This window comes from Podarcis vaucheri (genome assembly GCF_965113315.1).
Source record: "Podarcis vaucheri genome assembly, chromosome: 13".
In the NCBI taxonomy this organism is placed as follows: domain Eukaryota; kingdom Metazoa; phylum Chordata; class Lepidosauria; order Squamata; family Lacertidae; genus Podarcis; species Podarcis vaucheri.
This window is the reverse complement of record NC_138751.1, coordinates 53,039,299-53,055,838: the sequence shown is the minus strand read 5'-3', so window position 1 is coordinate 53,055,838 and position 16,540 is coordinate 53,039,299. Positions and strand designations below refer to the sequence as shown.

Below are 16,540 nucleotides of genomic sequence, written 5' to 3'. Positions count from 1 at the left end.
GTCCCCGCCCCACCTCCCCACTTCGGAACAGCTTTCCGAAGTGGGGCGGCGGGGCCGGGTGTCCCCGCCCCCCCTCCCCACTTCGGAACAGCTTTCCGAAGTGGGGCGGCGGGGCCGGGTGTCCCCGCCCCCCTCCCCACTTCGGAACAGCTTTCCGAAGTGGGGCGGCGGGGCCGGGTGTCCCCGCCCCCCCTCCCCACTTCGGAACACCTTTCCGAAGTGGGGCGGCGGGGCCGGGTGTCCCCGCCCCCCTCCCCACTTCGGAACAGCTTTCCGAAGTGGGGCGGCGGGGCCGGGTGTCCCCACCCCCCTCCCCACTTCGGAACAGCTTTCCGAAGTGGGGCGGCGGGGCCGGGTATCCCCGCCCCCCCTCCCCACTTCGGAACAGCTTTCCGAAGTGGGGCGGCGGGGCCGGGTGTCCCCGCCCCCCCTCCCCACTTCGGAACAGCTTTCCGAAGTGGGGCGGTGGGGCCAGGTGTCCCCGCCCCCCTCCCCACTTCGGAACACCTTTCCGAAGTGGGGCGGCGGGGCCAGGTGTCCCCGCCCCACCTCCCCACTTCGGAATAGCTTTCCGAAGTGGGGCAGCGGGGCCAGGTGTCCCGCCCCCCCCCACTTCGGAACAGGTCCTGGACCTCTTCTGAAGGCTGGCGGGGGCGAAAGTCTTTGCTCCCCCCGCCTGCCTTCAAAAGCTGCCCGGCCCAGGCATCCCGGACCTTTCCGCCAGCAGCGGCAGCGCTGCTGGCGGAGACTTGCCGGCATGCCGAAGCCTGTGCGCAGCGCGCCCAGGCTTCGCGGATCTCTCTGCCAGCAGCGGCAGCTCTGCCGCTGCTGGCGGAGACTTGCCGGCATGCCGAAGCCTGCGCGCAGCGCGCCCAGGCTTCGCGGATCTCTCTGCCAGCAGCGGCAGCTCTGCCGCTGCTGGCGGAGACTTGCCGGCATGCCGAAGCCTGCGCGCAGCGCGCCCAGGCTTCGCGGATCTCTCTGCCAGCAGCGGCAGCTCTGCCGCTGCTGGCGGACACTTGCCGGCATGCCGAAGCCTGTGCGCAGCGCGCCCAGGCTTCGCGGATCTCTCTGCCAGCAGCGGCAGCGCTGCCGCTGCCGGCGGAGACTTGCCGGCATGCCGAAGCCTGCGCGCAGCGCGCCCAGGCTTCGCGGATCTCTTTGCCAGCAGCGGCAGCTCTGCCGCTGCTGGCGGAGACTTGCCGGCATGCCGAAGCCTGCGCGCAGCGCGCCCAGGCTTCGCGGATCTCTCCTGCCTTCAAAAGCCGTCCGGGATAGCAGGAAGCGCTTCCCTGCTATCCCGGACTGCTTTTAAAATGCTGGCGCTGGGGAGCAAAGCCTTTTGGCCCCCGCCAGCCTTCCTGGACCTCTTCTGAAGGCCGGAGGGGGGGGGGGAAAGGCTTTGCTCCCCACCGCTAGCATTTAAAAGAGGTCCCCGGAGATTTCCCTATGGGCTTTCGTCTTGCGAAGCAAGCCCATAGGGGAATTCGTCTTGCGAGGCAAATCGCGGACGAAAAAACCTTTCGTCTAGCGAGTTTTTTGTCTTGCGAGGCATTCGTCTTGCGGGGCACTACTGTAAACCACTTTGAAACCAGATTCGGTCAAGGAAAGCATATCAATATTTTAACTTATTTTCAATTAATTAATCTATTTTTTGTTCACGCTGTTTTCTTACCAACCTGTCAATTTTGGCCTCTTCGGGTGGCGATACAGCATGGCGAGAATTGGGCGTTGTAGGTGTACTTAATCCAGAATGAGGTAACGTGGAAGAACAGGAGTTGTTGCTGTAGCCACTGTACCTGAAGTTGACAGAAGCGGGAAAGGTCACTTCATAAACAGGTCAACAACATGCTGTTTTCATTAATGCTCTACAAAAGGATCCCTGGGTTAATAGTGTGCTAGAGGTCCACAGACAAAAACAAACTGCCCAGTCAGTACAAATGCATTTGTAATATTCAGCACTGTTTGGTTTTTGTTGCCCCGTCACAAAATTCACAATTGGCAGAATTCCAGTTTAAATCTGCCAAATCTATGCATCCTTGGCTGTCTGGTCAACCACGGCTCATCCTCCAACTCTCGCTTTCCTGCTCACACCATTTCTGCTAATAGTGCACAATTCCTCACATCTCTAGACCCTATTTAGGGTGTTGTGGGTTTTTTTGCCCCAGTCCTATCATCTCTGCCCCGCTGCAATTTTGTGTGTTTTCTCAGGTTCCTGTTTTTCTGACAACACTTTATGTTATGTACTGAAGTTCTCACCCTGGGCCAGCAGGGGGATACTGTAGATAGTTGTGCAAATAAGGGATCGAAAGTGACGTTCAGTGATTGGATGGTTTTAGAAAATTGTTACAGTCACATTGTAAAGGCAAAGGTAAAGGGACCCCTGACCATTAGGTCCAGTCATGACCGACTCTGGGGTTGCGGCACTCATCTCGCTTTATTGGCCAAGGGAGCCGGCGTAAAGCTTCTGGGTCATGTGGCCAGAATGACTAAGCCGCTTCTGGTGAACCAGAGCAGCGCATGGAAATGCCGTTTACCTTCCCGTCAGAGCGGTACCTATTTATCTACTTGCACTTTGACGTGCTTTTGAACTGCTTGGTTGGCAGGAGCAGGGACCGAGCAACGGGAGCTCACCCCGTCGCGGGGATTCGAACCGCCGACCTTCTGATCAGCAAGTCCTAGGCTCTGTGGTTTAACCCACAGCGCCACCCGCGTTACATTGTACTGGAGCTCTATATAAGCAGGCTGACTGAACCCTTCAGTTCAGTTCTGTTCTGGCCTGTGAATAAACAAGAGCTGTTTGAAGAATCGCTGTGCCATCTGATATGTTCACCCAGAACTTAACACTTTACCTTGTCCCATTTTCCTTCACCATAGTGCCTTCTGATCAGCCTTCACAGTACTCTTCTCTCCCTTTCTCGACAGGATTCCCTCCTGATCTTCAAGGCTCCCTCACAGATTAGCACTGACAACTGCAATGTGCTCTACGTGGGGCTACCTTTGAAGGTGACCTGGAAACTACAACTAATCCAGAATGCAGCAGCTAGACTGGTGACTGGGGGCGGCCGCCGAGACCATATAACACCGGTCCTGAAAGACCTATACTGGCTCCCAGTACGTTTCCGAGCACAATTCAAAGTGTTGGTGCTGACCTTTAAAGCCCTAAATGGCCTCGGCCCAGTATACCCGAAGGAGCGTCTCCACCCCCATCGTTCAGCCCAGACACTGAGGTCCAGCTCCGAGGGCCTTCTGGCGGTTCCCTCATTGCGAGAAGTGAGGCTACAGGGAACCAGGCAGAGGGCCTTCTCGGCAGTGGCGCCCGCCCTGTGGAATGTCCTCCCATCGGATGTCAAGGAAATAAACAACTATCTGACTTTTAGAAGACATCTGAAAGCAGACCTGTGCTGTAAGCTGCCCAGAGTGGCAGGAGAAACCCAGCCAGATGGGCAGGGTATAAATAATAAAAAGATGATGATGATGATGATTACCTTCTTCCTGTACCAGTACTGCATCTCCTCTGCCCTTTCCCTCATTACTCCTCCACCTACAAACACATCCCCTCCCACATCCCTACGGCAACCATGCTGTGTTTTTACATCACATCACCAAGGAAGCCATTTTGTGACTGGTGCCTACAGAAGTTTCTCAAGATTCAAAATGTGCTCTTGGGTTAGAGGATAAAGGAGCCCCCTGTTTTTAATGTAGAAGGAAACAAAAAGTGACACGCGGAGTTCTCTAATGCACAATCACAGAGAAATAAGGAGCAAAACAGAAGAAAGCTTATCTCTGGGAGCCCATATGTTCGCACAGTCTGGTTCCAGGTAAGACATAGGGGACTTATCATCATGGTCGGACCAGGCAATGGTGTGTTGCATGAGAAAACGGAAACACAATCCAAAGCGTGTTTGCGCATGCGTGCATGCACGCACACACAAACACAACCAGCACCATTACTATAAAGCCTACTTATGCATAGCCTTTCCCCCCCCCCCACAAGTGGGTAAGATCGTGTACAAGTATCTGCTGAACAGCACTAGCACCTATTTTCCTGTTCCACGTATATTATATCAATTCAGACCTTATGGCGAAAATTGGGTAAGAAATCTTATAAATAAATGGATACATGGACTGGGCTCTCTCAAGAACTCACAAAAGCTACAGATGTTCCTAAAATCTGTACATACTTTGTCACGTGCAATTTTATGCCATCTTTTGAAGGTCAGGATGAGAGGCCCAGAAATAAATTGGGGAGCACACACGTAACAAGACGTCTAACAGACAGAATGTCAGCAGAATGTCAGCTTTCCACATAATTGCCCTTCCCTATAAGAGACATGACCTGCCACACAGCTGTTAAAAAGGCACAAAACCCCAGTGCTGACACACTGTCAACTATAAACCAAACCACACAAAGTTAGAGCAAAACAAACACCAACAAAACATTTGGGCAACGTTTATAAATTAAAAACTATTTAAATTGAAGATCTGGACTTCCGGGTTGGCGCGAACAGCTAATGGCGGATTCCCTCCGAGCTCCGGAGGGAATCGGCTCCGCAGGGGACGGGTCTTGCCGCGACGGCGGCGCGGGGACCCTCAAAAACCGCAGGCGCGGATGCCTGCGGACCTGGTGACTCGGTGGGCACCTTAAACGCCCCCTCTGACCTACGAAGAGCCTTTTTAAAGGCTGCGGAGAGGGTACGGAGAGTGGCGCGGTGCTGGGAGTAGACCGCTATCCCAGTGGAGCGAAGCCGTGTGCCATGGCTGAAGAGCGCTGACTTTTTTCCCTGAATTCGGCTGGAAAAGAAACAACCCGTGAGTAAAGCGGAATTGGGACTTTAAATTATTTACTTGTGAATTCGGTACGACCGGGGTGTGTGTTAAAGGGAAGTCCGCACCCCCCCTCCTGCAGAAGATTTAAAGCAATAGTAGAGAACTAAGCTGGAGAGCCTACCCTTTTGGGGTGAGTTAAAAAGACATTAACTTTCACGATTTGATAAAAGAAGCTTTGAGCTGGAGTGTAAGAGTGGAATTTTAGAAGCTTTTCTTTTTTGTGTGTGCAACCCCCCCTCCCGGGCCCGGGAGCGTCCTGCCTCTGAGCCTGCTGAAGAGGAAAGGAGTTTGACAGCTGTCAAAGCTGTCAAACGGGCAATTTAAAGTAAAAAAGCTTGCTACCTAAGATCCCTCTGGACTAAATGTGATACAATTGAATTAAAGTTGTTGGAAACAAAGAAACTAACGAGGCAGAGGGCTGTTGGAAAAAGACTACTAAGTAATCAGATTCCCTCTAGGGGGACTTCTGAGACATTACAATGGCTGTGGATGGAAAGTTACTAGCGGAGATTGAAAGAACGTTCTATCTTGTTGGAATTTTACAAGAGCAGAGTCTGACTATGAACAAACAGCTCATGACCTTGACTTCTGGAATAAACAGCTCTGCTGAATGTACTGAAGACTTGAATGAGAAAGAATCCACAGCTGAATTGGAAGAGATATCTCAAGAATTGAAGACTAAACAAGGAGAGGAGAAAGTACAGATGGAAAGCACCAACCAGAAGGCTACACTAGTGGAGTATAAAAAAGAAGACCTTTGGATCACATGGATTACAAATCTGCGAAAGATGCGAAAGATGAAGGAGGAGGCCCCTAGAGTACTTGGAATACAGGAACTTAAAATAAAGAAGAAATATGACTGGGGCCTCCACTTTGAAGATGAAGGGTTTGTGGATCTTTTGCAGCAACGGTTTTTAAGTACTCTTGTGGGAAGAAAATTTGGTTTGAATGGGACAGAACTTCTTCGAGATTTGCTGACCAACATAAAGGGCTACCAACAAGACCGGCGGAGAGGGACTGAAAGAGATTTGAAGGCCTCGGATGTGAGGAATCCAGGCTAAGAACTGTCATTATGGACATGTATTTGGGAAGGGACGGAAACCGGGGATGGGAGGGAGGGGGAAAACAGAACTTTAAAAACACTTATGACTTTTGGGTTTAATTAATACGTATTTTATCTAATACAAACTGGGAAATCGATGGAAGGGAACCTGAGTCCAACTTAGGAAAGAATCTAAATTTTCTATAAAAAATGCTATATTAAGATGGTAAAGAGGAGAAATAATAACTTGCTGACATAATTTGGAAATTGGGATGCATGAAGGGGGGTGGGGGGAAGTCAAGGAACAAGGTTAAGAAAGTAAGATTCTTGAAATTATGCATGTTTTTGTCTTTGTTTATTTGTGTGTGTTATGTCTTTATAAAATCTGAAAAGCCAATAATTTTTTTTATAAAAAAATAAAAAATGAAGATCTGGAACTATATAGCAGTCACAGGAAAAAGGTGATGGTGAGACGTGAGTGTTACAAAGATACAAAATTAGGAAAACAAATATTTCCACCGTCTTCCATGCTTTGATTGCTACATTCCTATCCCAGTAATTTACAAAACCACACTAAAACCAGTTTGCCAACACTGATAAAAGAAAATAGCAATGAAAATACTCTGAGCCCATCGGCAATGTCCCCACCACCAGGACCGTAACTCCAAAGCTTCAACCAATCTTAATCTGGCCTGATTATTGCATGTTTACTTAGATCCATAAGTCTCACACATTCAATTCAAATTACTCCCAGGGAGGGATGGGGGTGAAATTCGATTCATTTCACATTTAATGGCAAATGTATCTAATTCACACTTTCCAAAACAATACTCAAACCAAAACACAGCCATAACTTAAAATTTTGCAGCACATTTTAATTAATTAATAATAATAATAATAATAATAATAAACACAAAAATGCATACACTGCAGTAAGGTGTGTATAGAAATGAATATACAGTAAAAAATAACACACAAACATCTGGTGTATGGGGGGAGAAATTGCTTTATAAAAATGTGTCTATTGGGGAAAACTGCAAACAAAAATGTGTATCTGAATGATGATGAATCTTCATGAGGACTTAAAAACAAATATCCTAAACTGTTGTGGAAATGTGGAGAACTGAACTTAAGGGCATAAAGCAAAAAACAAAAGCTGAGAGAAATCAGAATTGTCAGATTCCTACCCCCAGGTGCACTGAGGAACTATACCAGGGGCCAGCAAACTTTTTCAGCAGGGGGCCGGTCCACTGTCCCTCAGACTTGGGGGGGGGGGGGGGCTGGACTATATTTTTTGGGGGGAAAGGAATGAATTCCTACGCCTCACAAATAACCCAGAGATGAATTTTAAATAAAAGGACACATTCTACTCATGTAAAAACCGGGCCATCCGCGGGCCGGATTTAGAAGGTGATTGGGCTGTATCCAGCCCCTGGGCCTTAGTTTGCCTACCCATGAACTATACAGTGGCAACTCGGGTTACATACGCTTCAGGTTACAGACTCCACTAACCCAGAAATAGTGCTTCAGGTTAAGAACTTTGCTTCAGGATGAGAACAGAAATTGTGATTCAGTGGTGCAGCAGCAGCAGCGGGAGGCCCCGTTAGCTAAAGTGGTGCTTCAGGTTAAGAACAGTTTCAGGTTAAGTACGGACCTCCGGAATGAATTAAGTACTTAACCCGAGGTACCACTGTACTAACACCACAATATCATGCATGCATTCTGCCAAAGTGGGATAAAAATACTATCAATCAGATTACATATTTTAAAGGCATACCTCAAATCACAATCAAATGATCTCTAAACAACTTACATGCTAACAATCCTGTGCATGCTTACTTGGAAGTAAGTCCTCTTTGGGAAGTTTTTGCATTGTCCATTTGCCTTTTTGAGGGGTGGGTCCTTTGACATCCACCCACACAGGTGATATAGTGGTATTTTCGGGGGGGGGGAATAACCTTTAGGGTTTATCTGATTTCAGATGAACTCACCACACAGAAGATATGTCCTGCTTGATAGGAAGGGCAGAGGGCGATGAGGGGCAATAGTAGATCTTTGAACTACAGATATGCCAGTGATTAGAATAATGAGACTGGTTTTAGGAAAGAAAAATGTGGACTTAAGGGCAGGAGAAATCGGCAGGTCTTGGGATTTCAGGGATTCCCTATCGCCTGGTGTCCAGAGAACTCCCTGGTCACCTATGGGCTAAAACAGGGTGGGTCATCTCATAGAAATCACTTAGAGCAGCCTTTCTCAACCTGTGGGCCCCCAGGTGTTGTTGAACTACAACTCCCATCATCCCTAGCTAGCAAGGCCAGAGCTCAGGGATGATGGGAGTTGTAGTCCAACAACATCTGGGGACCCACAAGTTGAGAACCGCTGACTTAGAGGTTTGCTGGCACATTTTGCTTTGCGTCTTCTATCCCATGAGGCCTAGCAACTTGCCTCTTTTAAACAAAAGAAAAGAAAGCTCACTGTACAACGCCCCCTTCTGGCTATGGGCTGGTACATCAGTACCTTGCTACAGTGGTGCCCCGCAAGACGGAAAACTCGCTAGACGAAAGAGTTTTCCGTTTTGGAGGTGCTTCGCAAAACGAATTTCCTATGGGCTTGCTTCGCAAGACAACAATGTCTTGCAAGTTCCTGCTGGGTTTTTCCCCTCCCCCCCTTTTTCTAAGCCGCTAAGCCGCTTATCAGCTGATCCGATCAGCAGATAAGCCGCTAAAAGCCGCTAATAGCGCTAATCCGCTAATCCGTCAGTGGGCTTGCTTCGCAAGACGAAAAAACGGCTAGACGAAGAGAATCACAGAACGGATTCTTTTCGTCTTGCGAGGCACCACTGTATTGGTGTCCATGAATTCAATGCTTCAGATACTGGGAGAATAAAGCATGGTGTTAACCATGGGGTCTTATCTGATATTATTTTTTATTGGACCAGCAAGGCTTTCATGACTACAATGGTACCTCTGATTACGAACTTAATTCGTTCCGGAGGTCCGTTCTTAAGCTGAAACCGTTCTTATCCTGAGGCGTGCTTTCGCTAACGGGGCCTCCCACTGCGCGCGTGCCTCTGGCGCACGATTTCCATTCGCATCCTGGGGCAAAGTTTGAATCCAGGAGCAGCTACTTCCGGGTTAGCGGAGTTCGTAACCTGAAGCGTTTGTAACCAGAGGTACCACCGGATATGACAGTATTCTGGTATAAGGAATCAAAATGCTGAAGGTCAGGAAAGGAAAGGAAGACATTAAATTCAGTAGCATCCCATAACAAGGAAAGAATATTGTATGAAGAAGAATCACCCACCTAAGAGAAGACAAAGAGTGGAAATTAAAAGGATCGAAGGAGTCAGAAAATTTGTTCACAGGCAGGTTTTCAGAAGGACTGCAGGAGAAAGGAGAAACAATTACTACAGATGTGTTTGACAGGGAAAAGAAGAATACACGCTGAGCAGCTATGAAATATGTATGGAAGAAGTACAGTTTGCTCACTTATACTTGGTTGTACCTTGGTTAACATTGCTGTGGCATACAGAAAAAAGGAGAACAGAATTCTAATACAATACATGGTTCAGATATCAAGCTTATGGTCCGGAGGAGGTTAAGCAGGAATGATGTCAAAATAAGGAATAAACTATGAACAATTGCACCGAGAGGCTCTCTAGACTCCCAGTTGTCACCTCCATTATTTTGAGAGAAACGGTAGGAAAAGAATCTCAGCATGTGAGGAACTGCTTGTCTAGACAGAGCCAAAGAGCTCTTGGTAAGGGAAGGCTGAGAAAGAAAAGCTTGTGTTGAACCTACACATATAAATATAACATGACCTCAAATCAACTGATCTCCAATCCTTCCTTTTGTGCCACTACCCCTGACGTAGATTATATTGTGTGCCTATGGGAGAGAACTGAACTTTTATTTTAGTTTTTGGATAGTGCCAAAATTTTGAGGTTTATAGTTATTATTATTACTAATAATGAATAATTACTGGTGGACAGCGGTTTGAATCCCTGCGATGGGGTGAGCTCCCATTGCTCAGTCCCTGCTCCTACCAACCTAGCAGTTCGAAAGCACGTCAAAGTGCAAGTAGATTAATAGGTACCGCTCCGGCGGGAAGGTAAACTGTGTTTCCGTGTGCTGCTTTGGTTCATCAGAAGCGGCCTAGTCATGCTGGCCACATGACCCGGAAGCTGTATGCCGGCTCCCTCGGCCAGTAAAGCGAGATGAGTGCTGCAACCCCAGAGTCGTCCGCAACTGGACCTAATGGTCAGGGGTCCCTTTACCTTTATGTATATATATCATAATACTGAAGCATGTGTTGAGCTGAATCTGTTCATATGCAAACATATAAACTTTGAACAGGGGTAGGTATGCTATAAAGGGCACACTTGGCTGGTTTGATTCCAATCCCCCACTGCGCACAGGATCTGAAATGTCTACTTGGGACAAAGTTTGGAGGTAAAATAATGACAAAATAATGACAGGAGAAGTCCAAGTAAGAAACCACCCAAAATGATGTCCTGGCATGGTAACCATTCATATAGGACATCGATGTCCAACAGGTCGACCGCGATCGACAGGTAGACCCTTGAGTGATCGTGGTCAATCGCATGACCCTTACTGATCGCGGGAATAAAAGCAATGTGTAATAATGAATGTTTCCTTCCTCTGCTCCCGCCTTTGCTCTGTCCCAACGTTGCGTCTAAAGGGCGTTTTTTAATAGTTTGCTTCTGACCTTAGTTGGCCTTATTGTATTATGCACTTGTTAGAGCCGTAGTTAATTCTTGGCTCCCCCCCCCCCGAAAGCTCAACAACTTTTGCCTCTCTCCCCTTCCACGCCCCCCACGCTCATCCTCCCTGCAATAACAATGGGTCGATCCATGCCAGTTTTTTTTTTATACTGGGAGTAGATAGCGGTCTCTTGGGAGTTGGACGTGCCGGATATAGAATATTTTTTGAACATAACATTCCAATTATCTCACAGACTATTTTATGAAACTCTTGAGAAGTGCTACCTGTGTTCCCTAATCCCTTCTGTTTCCTTCTCTTTAACAGGTGCTGGAGGTGCTTCAAGATCATAGGAGAAGAGATGAAAGGGGCTGTGTGGGACGTAAGGTAATTTATCGACAGTTGGGGATGCCTTTGGCGTGACGGATGATGAATTCTGGGAAGAGTTGATGGATACAGATGAGGGTGATGAATGGAGAGAACAATGGTGTGAAGCAAATGGATCAGGCACAGGGCAGGATGATGAGCTCCTGGGTGAATTCTCTGCCCTAAAGCCCACGGGAAGCCTCTCATCCTGAGATAATACACCGGAAGTCTCAGAACTCTGTGAACCATATCCAACCTCATGTCCTTCTGGAAGCCTTCTGGGAAAGGAAAGGAGGACAGGTAGAACAGGAGAGGAGAGAAAATTGCATTAATGGAAGCATTGGAATAGATGGGTTAATGGTGAAAACACAAAAGAGAAGTTTAGTTGCCTTGTATGCTTATAAACTTCTCCGAGAAGGCAAGGAAGGTGGAGAGGTCTCTTGGGATCTCTTCCCAAGATGTCTTCAGATTTATCTGAAAAGCAGCTGAGAATAGCTTGCGATTGCCAAATGGTACTCTGCAATACCGTTGCAAGGAATTTCTAGGGCACCTCAATCTCTTCTCTGTAGAATGAAGATCAGATGAAGAGTGAGAATTTCGGGATGAGGGAGCTTGCTATAGGCCTCTCAGAAAGGGTATGCAAAAGCTCCAGATGTTTCATGGGGGCGTGCTGAAATGATGCCTCCAATATCATGCTGTAACAATTTTACCCGTTCAGAAGATAATTTACTATAATAGGAATGAAGACTAAGGAATATTAAAAGATAACTTTTTGGTCAGCCAATCAGGAAACAATGTTTGGTTGAATTTCAGGCATCCATTTGAAATGTTACCGAATAGCAGAGTGAAATATTTGATCACTTGACAAATTTATTTGACATATTTATGGGTGTGTGTGGGGGGGTGTAATATGCCAGTAGCAAACTCTTGGACATTTAAAGGAAAATGTTAGGGGGGGTGAGGAACCACACAATAAAGCATTCCATGTGAATTTTATATTATAAATATTTTTATACTATATTAAAAGGTGGAATTAATGTTGTGTTAGATGAATCACAGTAATAGTCAAGGAAAACAGAAAGAAAGAAAGAAAGAAAGAAAGAAAGAAAGAAAGAAAGAAAGAAAGAAAAGAAAAGATGAATGTACCAAATAAAAGCTTTAAAGGGGTGTATATCTTTGAAAACAGACCCTGTAGCATCTCCAGTTTCAATTAAAATACTTTGTTTCCCTAAACAATTTAATATAAATTATCCATACACTGAACTAGTGTGTGGGGCTATAGTGTTTTCTCTAGGCAGCCAGGGCTCCTTCGGATGACAAGATCTTTTTGCACCAGGTCAGTGAGGACCACTTGCTTTTTAAAATTCTCCCATATTACAGAACTCCCTGTGCACCTTTCGGACTGTATCTGTAGGTTTCACCCTCCGTGTGAAATAATTGGGGTCAAATAAGTGTTGTTTACTTGTTATAATACATGGAAGATGGATCTCCCTCGGGAGGTTCTGGACTCTCCTTCCTTGGAGGTTTCTAAGCAGAGGTGGGCTGGCCATCTGTCATGGATGCTTTAGCTGAGATTCCTGAATTGCAGGGGGTTGGACTAGAAAGATGACCCTTTGAGTCCCTTCCAGCTCCAGGATTCTATGTTTTTCTGCTTCAACAATATTTCATTCTGTTCCTATCATTTTATGTAAATGTATTTTGTATGAGCAGTTGGGGGAGTGGTGCAGGAAAAACAACTTACTCCTTAACTTAAAGAAAACAAAAGAGATTATTGTGGACTTTAGGAAATGTAAATTGAATATTCAGCCACTTATTATTGAGGGGAAGTGTGTGGAACAGGTCTCGATTTCTGGGAATGGAGTTGAGAGATGACCTAACTGGGGAGAAAACAGCAAAGACCTGATGAAAAGAGCACAGCAGAGGTTATATTTTCTGAGAATCCTCCAGAAAAACAATCTCTCAAAGGACCTGTTGATGGCATTTTACCATTGTACTGTGGAGAGTGTATTAACTTATGGTCTGTGTGTGTGGTTTGGGAGCTGCACGGCCAGGGAAAAAACAATGCTGTCCAGGGTTGTAAAGACTGCGGAGAGAATAATTGGGTGCACTCTTCCCACCTTGGATCAAATCTATGCTTCCAGGTGCCATAAGAAAGCTGCAGAGATAGCGCAGGATAGTGCGCACCCCGGAAATGATCTCTTTCAGCTTCTGCCTTCTGGATGAAGGTACAGGGTTATAAAGACTAGGACTAGCCACCTGAGAAACAGTTTCTACCCAAATGCGATTTTGGTTTTAAACGCATTGTAAGGAGCCTGTATGGGAGTATATTGTATTTAAAAATGGGGTATCAGAGTTTTTAGGGGGCTAACCAGGTTGGGATAGCTGGGATAGCAGGCTTGTTGAGTTTTGAATATCTTATGCAGATTTTTCAATTTCGTTGTTCTGTATGGGGCAATGATAATAAAGATTATCGTATCGTATAAATGATAAAAAATATAAAAATATAAATAAAGCACGTTCAATTTACAAACAAAACATTTAAATAGCTACCTTTCTACCAGTATGGGGGTAGCCAGGATTTTTGTTAGGGGGACAGACTTTTGTTTTTTGGGGGGCAGAACCTCAGATTTGTATTGATTTGTATTGATTTGTACTTATTGAGGGGGGCAGCTACGCCCATGGGGGGCACAGGAAGGATGCTAAACATAAATATTTAAGAAGAGATAATATTATGCTTCTGGGTTCAATCATACATTTAACAAGGACAGAGCAAAAATTCTGAAGGGCTGTTATCAGCTATTAAAGTTAGTGAGATGTTTAGTTCAGGCACTCTTTAAGGTGTTAGGAAGGGCACCACCCTAGTACCTGGTTTTGACCTGCCTAGAGGACTCTTCCTCCCCCTCCTCCTCTGAATTAGGTTCTGTGACTGGTTGCTCCTCTTCCTCCTCCTCCTCATCTTCCTCCTCCTCCTCTCTAGGACCAAAGCAATGGAAAGAGGCATGCAGATGGACAGAAACACATAATACAGAAGAGAAAAATGAGATGAGCAGATACCTTCAGCAGAACCAAATAAAACTAGGAGTGAGAGAAGGAAAGGAAAAGGATAGAAATAATGAAAGCACCAAGGCATTGACTTACTGCACGGAAATATTTGTTCAATATTGCAGGATGCAGTCCTGATTCCACTCAAGTAAACCGGGGCTACATCTGCCTCTGTGTTGCTAGCTCTCTTTTTATATATTACATATTATATATAATATTTATGAGAGCTGATTATTAGGCACTTTCTGTTTTACTTAGTTCCCTATTTTTCAATATTTTAATATCAGATCTGTTTCTCCTTTGCGCTGCGCTTGGAAAAACAGTCTTCTTCAACTCCTTGCAGGTGAACAAACATAAAGTGGAGAATGTTCCATCAAAAAGGAAGGTTTTATAAGTCATAAGTAGGTATCATTTTTATTTCCTTCCAAATTCGCCTGCTTCTGCCGTCAATTTATGACTGAAATTCCACTTGCTCAGTCTAAATGCTGCAGCCCATAGTTTTATTGCCTAAGCTTGAAAAAGCAGGCAATTTGACCACATGCTGATCAAAAGCTTTGAACAGAATCTGCCCTCTCCCTTGGGCATGAAGCCTGTGTACATACGTCTCTGCACGCATGGAGGAAATCCCTCACAGCCTCTCTGTGAATTCTCAACTACTTATTGGAAGCATGGAATGGAGTAGAAGGCTTCAGGATAGAAGCATGTGAGGTGCTGGAGGACGTCTTCTCCAGCTGCCTTGAAAATATTTGATTGAGAGGCAAGCGCTTGAAGAAATAGGTAAATGAATGGCATTACGAAGGTGGTGGACTCAGTGAACTGAGGGGCAGCAGGACAGAAGAGAGGAGAAGGCTTAACAGAAGCTTAGGCAAGAGTACCACGCTGCTGGAGCCTCAGATCATAATAATCTTTGAGATTAAGGAGGAAGAACCTGGAAGATTTGCGGGAATAGCTGGTTAGTGGCAGAGTCATTTGCTTCGTAGTTGAGTTGGGATTTGAATGCAAGTCTGACTGGTCCAAGTCCAATATCATAGCGATTAGTCATCACATTGCTCTGGGGTTCATCTATGTATACTTCCTAATGTAGTATTTAAGGCAGGCTTCCTCAACCTTAGCCCTCCAGTTGTTTTGAGACTACAGTTCCCATCATCCCCAACCACAGGTCCTGCTAGCTAGGGATCATGGGAGTTGTAGGCCAAAAACATCGGGAGGACTGAGGTTGAGGAAGCCTGATTTAAGGAGTTCTCATTCACAGTCAGATTCATATATACTAGATCCAACCACAGTGAGAGCTGATCTGAATGCCACATTATTGTTTTCTTTGTATGTTTTTAAGTGAGCAAAGAGGCACGTGAGTGGTTCCTGTATTGGGTGTCATTAAGACACAATATCTGAATTCATCTTCAGACAGTATAGCTTCCATCTCACTGAAATGAACAATCAAAGCTAATAGCAGCCGCAGGGCCCATACACCTCCGGGTATAGGGCAATATATAAATTCAGTAAGTAATACAAACAATAAATAATTTTCACTGGGACTGTAGTGGGGGAGGAAAAGGTTAAAGCCCCCTCTCCTTGGCCACAACAAAAATCACCCCCTCTGCAAAAGCAGCAAGTGTCACATCCAGTTTGGCCCGTAATGATATTACACCAGGCAGAGATGTTATGCTGTCACATTCATTTTAAAGAGCAGCATCTTTACTCCTCCGATTCTACTCAGACACCTGAAAAAAGACTGTTGTCACTATAAGCCCTCTGCAAAGAAAAGAAAAATTAATACACCTTGTGGATTCAAAAACTCATGCTCGACAGCTCGGGAGATGTGCAAGACTTTGCAGTTTCTCGCACCCTCATTGGCAAAGGTTGTGTATCCACAGCATGAAGAATCATTGCTGAGAGGAGTTTTGAGAGAAGAAACGCCATGGTGCCTCCGTGTCAGCAAAAGCAGACATCTTCATCTGCCCCGGCTGCAACAAAACATGTCTCTCCCATATCGGTCTCCACAGCCACAGCAGGCGCTGTAACTCTCCAACAGGATGACTTCACCTGCAAAAGCACATTCCTCCAGTGTCTCCTGAGAGAGACAGATGCCAGCAGCAGCAGCAACAACAACAACAACAACACTGGCAAAGACAGAGATAGTTTGATACGTATAGAAGCGACAATCCTGATACGGCCACAAAGCATAAATGAAGAGATAATGAAGAAAACTATTTAATGTGTGCCAGAGAGTAGCTGTGTCCCTTAAAACCTAAGCGGGTGTCGAGAGACAAAACTCCTAAAATGAATTGACAGCTTTGTTAATAATATGAAAGCTGTTTCTATGTAACGCCACTTCCCATCTGCCAAGGAAGGAGACAGACCTGGAAAACAGCTGCAAAGCTGGGGGGGGGGCAGAGGGGACCTTTTCTTCCCAGGTTCAATCAGACACCTGAAAAGCATCATTTGAATGTGCACTACAGGCTCCCACATCCCATCTTTACCGGACAAGAATGAAACGGAAAGGTAGAAAGCAGGGAGAAACAAGGAGCATTTCCCCACA

General features: G+C 46.0%; 1 protein-coding gene and 1 long non-coding RNA gene across 14 annotated transcripts in view; one reads left to right on the top strand and one right to left on the bottom strand.

The window, feature by feature from the left end:
* Positions 1-16,540, bottom strand: part of FHOD3 (formin homology 2 domain containing 3) — a 352,366-nt gene that overhangs the window by 87,793 nt on the left and 248,033 nt on the right. For 7 of the 13 annotated variants that reach the window (XM_082194682.1, XM_082194681.1, XM_082194673.1 and 4 more), the window contains 3 exons: positions 10,881-11,237; positions 9,176-9,253; positions 1,680-1,799 (listed from right to left, as the gene is read on the bottom strand). The exons of 1 other annotated variant lie outside the window; for it this stretch is intronic. In XM_082194682.1, coding sequence (XP_082050808.1) covers positions 1,680-1,799; positions 9,176-9,253; positions 10,881-11,237 — 555 coding nt within the window. Of the gene's footprint in view, positions 1-1,679; positions 1,800-9,175; positions 9,254-10,880; positions 11,238-13,824; positions 13,933-16,540 lie in introns of all 13 variants that reach the window. 5 more of the 13 variants (XM_082194684.1, XM_082194685.1, XM_082194676.1 and 2 more) reach the window with 4 other exon arrangements.
* Positions 3,492-16,535, top strand: LOC309516407. Its single transcript, XR_014212887.1, has 3 exons — positions 3,492-3,821; positions 10,921-10,980; positions 13,937-16,535. It is a non-coding gene; the product is annotated as an uncharacterized lncRNA (long non-coding RNA).